The sequence below is a fragment of the Argiope bruennichi genome, chromosome 4 (assembly GCF_947563725.1).
Source record: "Argiope bruennichi chromosome 4, qqArgBrue1.1, whole genome shotgun sequence".
NCBI lineage: Eukaryota > Metazoa > Arthropoda > Arachnida > Araneae > Araneidae > Argiope > Argiope bruennichi.
The window spans coordinates 135,494,781-135,507,550 of NC_079154.1; the positions used below are offsets into that span (position 1 = coordinate 135,494,781).

The 12,770-nt window shown below is 28.9% G+C and overlaps 1 protein-coding gene across 1 annotated transcript in view; it reads left to right on the forward strand.

The window, feature by feature from the left end:
• LOC129965620 (sodium/mannose cotransporter SLC5A10-like) overlaps positions 1-12,770 on the forward strand; it is a 42,069-nt gene that overhangs the window by 26,243 nt on the left and 3,056 nt on the right. Inside the window, exons 9-13 of the mRNA XM_056079672.1 lie at positions 3,495-3,630; positions 5,297-5,404; positions 7,842-7,992; positions 8,886-9,054; positions 12,100-12,321. Coding sequence (XP_055935647.1) covers positions 3,495-3,630; positions 5,297-5,404; positions 7,842-7,992; positions 8,886-9,054; positions 12,100-12,321 — 786 coding nt within the window. The remainder of the gene's footprint in view (positions 1-3,494; positions 3,631-5,296; positions 5,405-7,841; positions 7,993-8,885; positions 9,055-12,099; positions 12,322-12,770) is intronic.

Genomic DNA, 12,770 nt, shown 5'->3' on the forward strand with positions numbered 1-12,770 from the left:
TATTTTCTTAATGTTTTATGCATTTAAAATTAAACATTGTTAATGAATCCATGTTTCACATTCATTCTGAAGTACTTTTGAATTAAAATAAAACAGAATAAAGAAAATTAAAAATGTATAATCTGCATAGCGTTACCCCAACTGGCGTAGAAAAATTCACGCACTTGCGTTAACGTAACTGGCGAAGAAAATTCACGCATGCGCATTGTTTTCTGACTGTTGCCATGGCAACCAACGGATGATTAAAATTATTTTTAGGTTAGTTGCATGCTTTTTTAAGTAAATTGTATTTATGTTAGTTATATATTTTTTGTATATGCTTATAGTTTTAAGTACATCGTTTTTTAAGTAGTTTTTTTTTAACCTATTTTCAATGATTTAAATTATTTTTAGATTAATTGGATGCTTTTGTAATTAAATTGTATTTATGTTAGTTATATACTTTTTTGTATATGCTTATAGTTTTAAGTACATCGTTTTTTAAGTAGTTTTTTAAACCTGTTTTCGACCGATTATTTTAAACGATTCATTTTATTTTTTTAGTGTTTGATGCATTTAAAATTAAACATTGTTAATGAATCGATCTGTTCATGATGAATCTGAGAAATTTTTGTTGACAAATTCTTGAGATATTACATAAATTAAGAAAGATATTCTTTAGTGCCCATAAAGTCTAAACGCTCAGTGACTCTATTATCAGTAATCATAGTATTAAAAAAATGCTTTGTTTCAGTAAAAAATATTATTATATTAATTGCAGATTAATCCTTTACACTTTAATTTAAAGCATAATTTATACGAGGGGTAACAGAAAATTAGAGAGATACATATCAGGCTATGACTGAAGGCCCTTATAATATTATGAGTGAATTATATGACTATCAAAATTTGAAGTTTTAAAATATTTTGCCGAAGAATCTATTAAAGTTGGAATATTTAATGGTACGACCGGAGTTTAACCTCCTGCTTGGAGCAATTTTTAAAAATCGCCAACAACGACCTTGCGAAATGTTCAAAAGCAAAGGAGCAGATGTTCAATTATAGTGCATAATAAAGATTGCCAGCTTTGGAGCGTTGTCGCAACTTGGCGAAGAAGGGGGTTAAACTCCGGTTCAACCTATTCAATTATTAAAATTTAAACGAACATTAAGATTGGCGAACCGGCTGGTCGCCAAAGGCGGCTAGTAAATAATAAAAAAGGATTTAAACGCCATTTTATTAGTGTAATAAAATATGAGAAATTTTTTTGATCGAAATCGAGCAATATTATAAAGAAAATAAAACACATAATGTAATCGGGAGAAAAAAAAGTTAAAATACATCAGAAATGTGATAAAATTCCAAAGCATTCTTATTAATTATTCCAATATTACGAAATTGTATTTCTATTAGATTCTCGAGCTGTTTTAATATAGTCCAGACACTCCAATTTTTGTTTTTTTAAAAAGTAAACTGAGATTAATGAATTTATCCTTAGAACAGGAATATTGCAATTGGGAAATAGGATATTTGCTATTCTACTAGAATATTAAATATGAAGGTAAAACACAAATTAGAAAATTATATTTTTTCTGAGAAATCCAGAGTATTCGTAAAAAATAATTTTCTCCAGAATGAAAAATTTTCAGACTATTTGGAATAAATATGCAAATTAAAAAAAGTCGGTATATACAGTGGTTTTCTCATGGTATAGCTGCACCACAGTGACCGTTTTAGATTATCGATCAAAAAAAAGAAAACAAATTTATCAAAATTTTGATCAAAATAAAATTCGAGGAGGAAAATAGTTGATTATAGGCAAGTGAGTGAAATGACCACTTAAGAGTGATGCAAGTATATACTAAAATGGTCTTCTTGTAACTGCGTAGTTTAATACAAAATTAGTCCGACTTAAACAAATCAATTATTCCAAGGAAGCTAGTACGCTCTAAAACTGTAAACAGTATTGATTTTTTTCCTTATTTGAAATTGTATTCAAAATTTTCGTATTGAAAAATTGTTTTAAAATCAGTTCATTTTGGTATAAATCTTCAGTAGCTTCGAAATTTTAAATCTTAAAATACAGGAGAAGATATAGCCAGCTCATTTTTAAAAAAATCTCATTTGACTTTTAAAATAATGAAACTCTGTGGAGTTGTGGAGAAATCTGTATACAGTCGCTTCATATAATGAATTTGAATCGGGGACTTCAGAAATTTGATATAATTACCGATTAAGGATGTAATTAAAATACTCCAAGATTCTATTCACTATTACCCTATAAGTAGCTAAGGTAGTAGAGTGCCATATCTGGTCTCTCTAGATCCAGTGGTTACTTCACAGCATTTCGGAATATTTTTTGAAAGACGAAATTTACAGATAGTGTGCAACCTATAAACAATATCATAAGTACATTTTCATTCAATATAACGCGTCGGTATTCTATATGTTAAAATGAGAGGCTGGCTATGTTAAAATGAGAGACGATGTCTGTACATTTATAAATAATTTTTAACAAAGCATTTAATTAAAACTTTTCAAGAAAGACCTTCTTCTTAGATATTAAAAGTGAACCTTGAACTTTTAATACCCAAGAAGTAATTAGATACCAAATCCGGTAGTCCTAGGTCCAATGACGACTATAGAACATTTTGGGAAATTTTTGCAAGACGAAATTTGCAGACAATATGTAGTCTATAAGTTAAAAGTATTTTTCATTAAGTATGGCGCTTCAGTATTATATACCTTGTATTGGAAGAATGTGTATTATGTTAAAATGAAAGATGATGTCTTTATATATATAATGGCTGAATTTCGTATTTTCCCAATAATAAGTACAGATGTTTAGAACTTTACAATAAGTATCTGCAATTAGAATCCCTTCCAAACTCGTGGAAAATCTGAAAAATCATTCTTATTCCCAAATCACAGCGGGTTCCAGAAAATCCACGTCCTTACAGACCATCCTGTATAATTTCCAATATCAGTAAGGTAATTAATTAAGGCATTTTTACACTTATTCTGAAATACAAGTATAAATACTAATTAACCCTTTCATGCATGAATTTTCAAGAACTGATAAATTATGAGATTAAAATGACTTTTTAGAGTTAATTTTCCTCTTTAAAATAATATTCCGCTTTTTGTGTCCATTATAAGGTACGTTATACATAAAAGAATTAAAGTAACTCAAATTTTATATTAAAAAGAGTAAAAAAAGAAAGAAAATCTTCGATGTTGAGGATTTAGCAAAGCAATTTTTAAAAATTTTATTTCTAATTTTATAAAAATCAAACATTATTTTACGTGTAAAAACAGTCCTTTATGGAAAATGCTTAAGAAGATGTATCATAGACATTCAGAAATAGTTATCGATATCGTGTCTTTTCAAAGAAAATAATTTTATTTCAACCATGGTATCTCAAGGAATTAGAAAAACGCAATGAAAGAAAAAAAGCACTTGTAGCAGTATACATCTTGATTTTCGAAATTGATCATCAAACTGTCTGTACTAGGTAATTGTCCAAAGAGCTCTATCGGCTAAAGACCTGTCGCACGCTAAAGGTGGTTGCATTTTGGCTGGATATCTGAAACTTCTGCCTTTGTTCTTGCTCGTGATACCTGGGATGGCGGCCAGAGTATTGTTTCCGAGTAAGTATGGTATCTTTACAAATTTGATCCCTCATGCAAAATCTTATTAAGTTAAATGCTTTCTCTAAGTAAGTATAACTCTATTGCATGTTGTTCTCAAACTTGGGTGTGCTATCTTTTGCGAGTAAGATTAAATGTAATAGATTAGATAAGGCATATTAGTTTAACTGTGTTCTAAAGAGACATTATTTCATCTTTGTGGACATATTTGCAACTTTAGAAGCATTTTCCGATGTGAAGTGGGTTCAGACAGTCCTTGAACTCAAAGTTTCTTAACCGCTGCCCATTGTTGTTGAATTGGAAAAGTGGCATTACAATACAACTATGTAGAACAAGTGCAAGAATTTTATAATATAAGAGAGCATAATATGAAAAGATTAAGCATAAATATGAAAGAGAGAGTAAAAGTAATGTTGATTGTTAATATAATGAGATTATTATCAAAATTCCAATAGCAGATTCCTATTGGTGCAGTATTGAAGAAAATCATGAATGGGCATGCTAATGATCAGATGTCTTAGTTTTCTGACATCTGACTAACATTTTTAGGATGTCTTGGATCATAAATTCCGAGTTTTTTTAATGATTATATTGCCACTTTTGTCGAGTTTACTTAAAGAATTTTGAGGACAGTTTATAATAGAAATCATAAAGGTTTACAAGTTGTAAAGTCTTATGAATATTAATGTTCCAGACGAATTATTGTATATTACAAATTTTTCTTGCTGTTTTATTTTGGAGGGTTTCAAGTTCTTTAATGTGAATCTTCGGCTGTTTCCCAGATGGGAAAACCATATGATGTCAGTGGTTTTAGCGTTATCTGATTTATTAGAAGCTAATGTTACCTTGATAGTTTTGAGTTTATTAAAGGTTAAAGTTTGATGATTTATTTTTGAATATAAGATGTTTATCATGAGTAATACCAAGGAACATAGTTTCCATTAGATATTTTTTCCAAACAATTTTGATGGAATTATATTTTCTCATTGATGCTATTTATCAACACAATCAGTTCACTGTTACAATATGTGAGGCGAGTTATAACTATATACTTCCAGTGGTCTAGAGGGTTGAGAAGGGGATATAGCTGTGAAATTTTCAAAAGAGGAAAGCTGCGATTTTTTTTTCTGTGCTCTTGCTCCTAACTAACATTATTCAAAAACTAGGTGGCTGAATGCAATTTACCAAAGAATTGCTCTCTGCGGTTAGATTGAATCCCAGAACCTTTTCTCCAAGTAAAACACAAATGAGAGGTCAAAATCCCATTTAAGTGTAACAGAAGTACAATCTACCGATCATATATAGAAATGATATTAGATTTCGATTTTATGTGCTACCAAATGTTTCAAATCCGCTATTATTTTTCTATTATTTCACATTAATTAATATTTAAATTTCTTATTCGTTTATGCGATTTCAGAGTTGTAAAAAAAGAGGAAAATATCGCGGCAAGCAAAAAGTTATTTCTTTAAAAGAAAGGAAAGCTTTGTCTTCCAATGAAAGAGCTTCAAGAGATGAGTAGACATTTCCGTTTTATTATTACTAATTCTAATACGGCAGTTGTGTTCTTACGGAGACATTCCAAGCTATTCCGAGGTACTGAATAACGACATGCTTTTTTAATCATCGGACTAAGTATTTAATTTAAACGCTTCCCTTTTTCTAGATGAAGTGGCCTGCTCCGATCCCGTTATGTGTGAAGAAATCTGTGGAAGTAAACTGGGTTGCACAAACATCGCCTATCCGAAATTAGTGTTGGAACTCATGCCTGCTGGTGAGTTGGAGCATGTTAGTAAGCAATAATAATAAGATTTCAAGCTGGTTTCCAAGAGTGACCAAAGAGTTTCTTGATACAGGAGATATTTGGAACGATACAGTATCTTTAGAGAACGGTTATTTTTCATCTTCCTTTTTCATTTTCCATACCATTACAGAAAATTCAGCAGCTTTGCGAATTCAAATTATTTTAACATTGTTAAGCATTTGAAAGAACGAAGTTCGGTCCAAATTTTAAACATGTTTTGGATTTGCCATTTTGGTTGATTTTTACAGTTTCTTTACTCAAGATGGACTTTTACAGTTTCTTTACTTCATATTTTGCTTAGAGTGAAAAACAATCCTAATAAAGGAAAAAAAAAATTAAAAACAAAAGTTTTCTTTGTTTCTGGTGGCCACTTGTGTCAGTCATTTATAGATTTTTTTTTTTTTTTTACAAGTATGGAATACTGAATAGTCCTGTTCAGTCACACATGATGGTATTAACAAAATACTCAAAACTAAACCTTTGTACTGCTATTTGATGATATTTAATCCGTGACAATTTTGGTTAAAATCGGCAGGATATAAATGTGTCTAAAACACAAATTCACTTTTATTAGATAAATACGAGAAAGATTTGTGAAGACAACTCCAGCAAGTTTAAGACTTTTTTAATAATAAAAATAAATCTGCTGATATTGGCGCTTTTGTACAGTTCTCAGCAAATAATTCTGAAGTGGATATCACATAAAAAAGATTTATATACGATGTCTCTTTTAACCTTTAAAAAAATATTAAAAATATCCTAATCAGCGAGTATGGTCATTCAAGTTCTGTACTACCGAACGAAGAGGATATAAAGAAGGGACACCTCCAGGTGTTTTAGATCAGACACATATACATCAAACAGTACACATAAACCATAAACCGTACACTTCTGCTTATTTCAATAAAAATAATGTGGTTGAACTTGAATAGTCGTTAAAGCAACGATAGGAAGGAAAAACTGAAATACCCAGAGATACTAGACTGGTGATTCGAATTAAGAGAGGGTTACTGGTGATTCAAAGTAAAGGAAGAAGATCAAAACGAAGGAAGAGTTGAAAATATTTCCATTGTTTATTTAAATATATTAATTTTAAAAGCTTTATTATTTTTAAATACTTTTATTTTTTAAAATTTTATTTCAAAATATTTTATTATTTAATTTATTATTTTATTTTTTAAAATTTTATTTCAAAATATTTTATTATTTAATTTATTATTTTATTTTTTAAAATATATTTAATTAAAAAAAATAAAATAACAATATTCCGAATAGTGGATATCAGTATCTAATAAGTTTGCAAGAGCTCTTGCAATAATTTTAAAGCTTTTTATCTATAAACGCTAACGTGCGTGACACAAAAATCGCTATTATTACTTGTTGTCAAATAGCAACAGTCAAATGTAAACAAAGCATCATACAAGACTTTCAGACTTCTTCATTGTACTTGTAACTATATTTAATTAACCTTTTTACAACTGTACTTAATTCAAAACTTCATTTAATTAATTAATGGAGCTGCAAAATATTATTAAAATATCCCGGGTGTGGTGCAAAGTATTATTAAAATGTCTCCATGTCACTAAAAACTTCATTCAGTCAGAGGAAAGAAGGAATAAAAGTCAAGATGTTGGATACAAGCGTCAAGAGTGAAAACAGGCTTAGCAGCCGCCAGATGGGTAATCGCTGTAACTTGCCTAAGAAAACCGTTCAGATGCTCATATCTTCTAAGAAACTATTATTTCCCAAAAATCCTTTATGCATTATCTTAAAAGTCGAATGATTATCTTTTTAGTAATCAATTCCATTTGTATATAAAAATAATTCTTTTTAAAAATAAGTATATATTTAAAAAAAAATTATTTTCAATATTTTCTTTGATTTTAGTCTGACACTATGCTATGATTAAATTTAAATAAAAATCCATCAAGACACTCAGTCGCTTGTTTTTGTCAGTACTAAAATTATGAGTTAAAAAATTATTTTCTTTGAATGTTACTTCCGAAATAGAAATTTTACTTCCGCTTTTATTTTGTAATACATTCGCTTTTTAATTTGCACTTAAATAATTTTTATAGACCGATTCAATTTAATTCATATCTTTTAGACGTATCAATAAACGTTGAAAATGAAGTTGATATTTCTTTAAAAAATACATTCCATATTAATTGATTCTCTGCTTAAAAAATTAAAAATGAGAGCGAAGAAGCCAGTTGCCAAAGACGGATAGTTTTTAATACAGTTTAACTTTTTCTTACTAAGATCTTAATACCATTATGCAATTAAAAATTTAAAAAAAAAAGCATGTTTCATTATCGCAGTTTACAGCATAAAATTTGTTTGTGAAAACATACTTACTGTTGATACAAAATAATTGATCGTATTTTTTATTTTTATGAACTTCTAGGAGCTCGCGGTCTTATGATATCGACGATGTTGGCTGCCTTGATGAGTTCACTGACATCCATTTTCAATAGCAGTTCCACGATCTTCACTATGGACATCTGGAGAAGATTCAGAAAACAGGCTTCGGAAACTGAACTTCTGATAGTTGGAAGGTAATATGTCCTCGTAAAAACTGAAATTATATACAGTTATAAAATTTCTGGAAGATAATCAATAATTCGAATATATAAACTACAGAGAAAATGTACGTAAAAATCAGTAAAATCAACTGGAGTATATTATCCTCTTGACTTTCTCGCAAGTGTATACAATACATCATACTCTGTGATATGATTTTGTATTACTGTAAAAAGAACGAGAATACATTTGGATTGTTCATTGACCGATTAGGTTCAAAATTTGGTACTGTCTTGCATATTTGACATCAAGACACAAATCATTTATTTATAGGGATTTTTTGCGTTTGTTGGAGTTACCAGTTATCCCTACATAGGTTTGACCAAAATGCATTATTGGACGGAAGTTTACAATTCTACAATATAAAATCATATGTTAAATATCATTCATTTTACCTCGTGTTTTAGAACAGTGATATTAGTATGCATACTAATAGACAGGCATATAATTCAAACACAGATATAATTTCAAAGTTGGATCTTTCGGACTAAAGAATGCCGAAAATGAGGAGACTTATCAAAATTCGGAGGTCGAATTTTTTTGTTGATTGCAATGTTTCTTCTCTGTAAAATTCCTACATTTCAAAGTAAAAATGCGGAGACAAAAACATGCCGCCATTGCCTAATAAAGAATGAAGACCACTGTAACTACAAGTCTATGCAGTACAGATGTATGCCCTCATTTATTTGCTCCATCATATGATACTAGACTGCTCAGAGGGAAATGGGATAAATCATTTACATATGGAAAACATTTTGAAAGTTTCGGATGTTTTTGTACATAGTAATACATTGTTGTATTACTTCTAGCATAAAACAACAAAAGCATATTTTAATTTTTAACCCTTCGTTATTCTTCAACATTTCAGAGTCTTTGTGCTTCTTCTCGTGGTTATTAGCATCGTTTGGATTCCCATTGTCCAAGCTGCTCAGAACAGTCAGCTTTTCCACTACATTCAGAGCGTGACATCCTTCCTAGCTCCTCCAGTGTGCGCTGTATATGTATTGGCGATAATTTATAAAAGAGTTAATGAACAGGCAAGAAATATTTGATTATTAAAACCGAAATGTTTGATACCAGAGACTTTATATATTCCCGTGTAGATAAAATTATGACGCGTCTCATAAATTGAGACTATTTAACCCAAGTGAAACAGTTAACCATAACGCATCCTTTATTATGCTGACAAAAGATATGCATTGAAATGTTACCATCTGTGGAAAGATTCTAGTGAGGTAAAAAATCATCTCGTATCTATAGCTTTTGTAGATATGAAATGTTTAATGCTTATTTGAAATAAAAGTAACCTGATTTCCTTTTGATATGGGGATGATGGGGAGACAAGTGGGGGCCCCACTTGTAGTAACAAATTCAGTCATGAGTCAGTGATTCATCCCAATACCTTGACCCATCCATTGGGTATCATTAATCATGATAATAATTAAAACCAATGGATGGACTGAATGAGACCAATGAAAAATTCATGCAGTATTTTTCAGGAGAAACTTGTTCACATTTGTGATTTGTTAGATGGGAAGTATGAAATTTCTTTAAATATAATATTATCTCATTTGAATGATAAAAAGAAGAATTTATTTTTCATTTTTTCTTCCTTTTCTTTTAATATTTCCTTAGAGAAATGATAATTATGATAGAATAAATAAAGAGTAAAATTCTATTCTCTTATCATCTATAGATGGTAGATATATGGCCAAAGTGTGACAAAACATAAAAAAAGGCAATCAAATAATTTTTATCTAAATAATTTCCACTTAAAAATAATTACTACGTGATAAAATAAATGATGAACTAATGAAAGGTATTTTAATGTATGGCAAAAATTAATTTGTGCTGACTTTTACTTTCATGAATAAATAATTCATGCAGTATTTTTCAGGAGAAACTTGTTCACATTTGTGATTTGTTAGATGGGAAGTATGAAATTTCTTTAAATATAATATTATCTCATTTGAATGATAAAAAGAAGAATTTATTTTTCATTTTTTCTTCCTTTTCTTTTAATATTTCCTTAGAGAAATGATAATTATGATAGAATAAATAAAGAGTAAAATTCTATTCTCTTATCATCTATAGATGGTAGATATATGGCCAAAGTGTGACAAAACATAAAAAAAGGCAATCAAATAATTTTTATCTAAATAATTTCCACTTAAAAATAATTACTACGTGATAAAATAAATGATGAACTAATGAAAGGTATTTTAATGTATGGCAAAAATTAATTTGTGCTGACTTTTACTTTCATGAATAAATAATTCATGCAGTATTTTTCAGGAGAAACTTGTTCACATTTGTGATTTGTTAGATGGGAAGTATGAAATTTCTTTAAATATAATATTATCTCATTTGAATGATAAAAAGAAGAATTTATTTTTCATTTTTTCTTCCTTTTCTTTTAATATTTCCTTAGAGAAATGATAATTATGATAGAATAAATAAAGAGTAAAATTCTATTCTCTTATCATCTATAGATGGTAGATATATGGCCAAAGTGTGACAAAACATAAAAAAAGGCAATCAAATAATTTTTATCTAAATAATTTCCACTTAAAAATAATTACTACGTGATAAAATAAATGATGAACTAATGAAAGGTATTTTAATGTATGGCAAAAATTAATTTGTGCTGACTTTTACTTTCATGAATAAATAAAATAAAATAAATATCGTAAGGAAATTCTGACGAAAATTTTTAGTGTATGATTAAAAAATAAATTATTGTTCTCATCTAAAATTTCATCCTACAAAAAAAAAAAAAAAATAATAATTTTTTAGATAAATTGCTATCACAGAGTTATAAAAATTCATTATTTCAAAGTAAAATGATTTTATGCGCTTAAAAAAACAGAAAATAAATGATTAATTTTGGTTTGAAAAGAAATTTCAGATAATGACATCGGTAAATACGGAATACGTATTCTTTTTTTTTTTTTTTAAATAAAATAAACTTTCACTGGAACACGCAAAAATTTTTTTTTCTTCAATTCAAAACTTCACACCTTTTAGAATACTACTATAACTCATGTAATTTTGTTATTGATTCTTTATTTCATAATGTGAATTTGCTCCATCTATTGAAATTGTGCTATATAATTATTGTAAAAAATCAAATTTGAAATTTAAATGATTGCTACACTTTATATTTTAATGTTTAATGCTTTACGATCATATTCAATAATATATTTTTCTACAAAATATATTACAATTTTTTAAAATCAGAAACAAAGTTAACTGATGGATGTCGCTAAAGGTATAAAACATTTATTAATACATGGGAAAGAATTCTGATTTTAGCTATGCAAATAGGAACGAACTATCATTAGGTTTTCATTTTACATTCATTTTGAAGTATGTATGATTCAAATATTGTTTTTAAATTAGCATTTTTTCTGTGTACTGAGTCATCTTTAATGAAAAGAATTCATTGGCTGGGTCTATCAAATCGGATACCGATATGACAGACGAATCAAGTTGAAGCCATTACCGTGCTGTGATGTTTCGGAACAGTGGTTGCAAATTCTGTAGAAAAATTAAAATCTCTCTAATGCCTAACAACTTTACTAGAAAATTATTTACATTTTGGAATTAGTTTCCAATTACGTAACTAAAAAAAAACACATTTAAAATTATTTTTAATGTGATTATTTTCACTAATGTTCAATAAAAAGATCATACACTAAATTTATTATATCAATTATTGAATTACATGAATAATTTAGAATAATTCAACGGATTGTCTCAAATAAATGCTTTAAAATTGTGACATATTATAATTTTGACTTTTGCAAACTTTTATATTAGTTTCAACCTTACTGCACCTTGATTTCATTTGTGATATGCATTTTTATTCATCAGTTGGAGGACCTTGAATAACATCTGGTAAAAAGTAGTATTGACTTTATAGCTGTCATATGATTAATCGACATTCTAGTAACTTGTCACATATTAATGGAATCTTTATGTTGAAGTATACCAGAAAATCGAAAGGGGAAACACTTCCAATTTTCACCTTGACAATATAATCATCTCCTCATTCATTAATTATCTGTTTTTGTATTCAGGGCGCTTTCTGGGGCCTCATGGTTGGTCTCCTCATCGGAATGATCCGATTCATCTGGGAATTTTCCTACACAGTTCCGAGTTGTGCGTCGCAATTGCCAGATCCACGCCCGGCCATCATATCCAAAGTCCATTACTTGCACTTCGGGATAATTTTATTCGTCATCTCCTGTATAGTAACAGTAGTTATATCGTACGCTACTCAACCCATAGCGAACAAGCATGTAAGTAGCTGCTGTTAAAAGAATCGTGATTTGTAGTCTTTTTTTTATCTTACTATTCCATCTATCGAACTTTTTTCCATTCATCTTTTAAATGCATAAACTATCCGCAATTTTGCCTTGCAACAGAAAAAGAAATCTGGTATTTGCAATAAACACAATTGGTCAAACCTACCCAGTTATGAATCTTTATCCTGTTTTCAAAAGCAGTTTTGGATTGTCACATTTTTTCATAAAATCTTTAGCAAAAAGTAAATCGTAATGATAAATCCACAATTGGCAACTACAGGCTTAGCTAGTATGTATATAAAGGTGAGAAATGCTCGCTAAAATTTTCAATATTTTATATAATATGGTCTCTTAATAGTTATTCAGCAAAATATTTTTAAGCTTCAATTTTTGATATTCTTATAACTCGTATTATTATTGAAGCCTTACGCCGTACTGCTCAT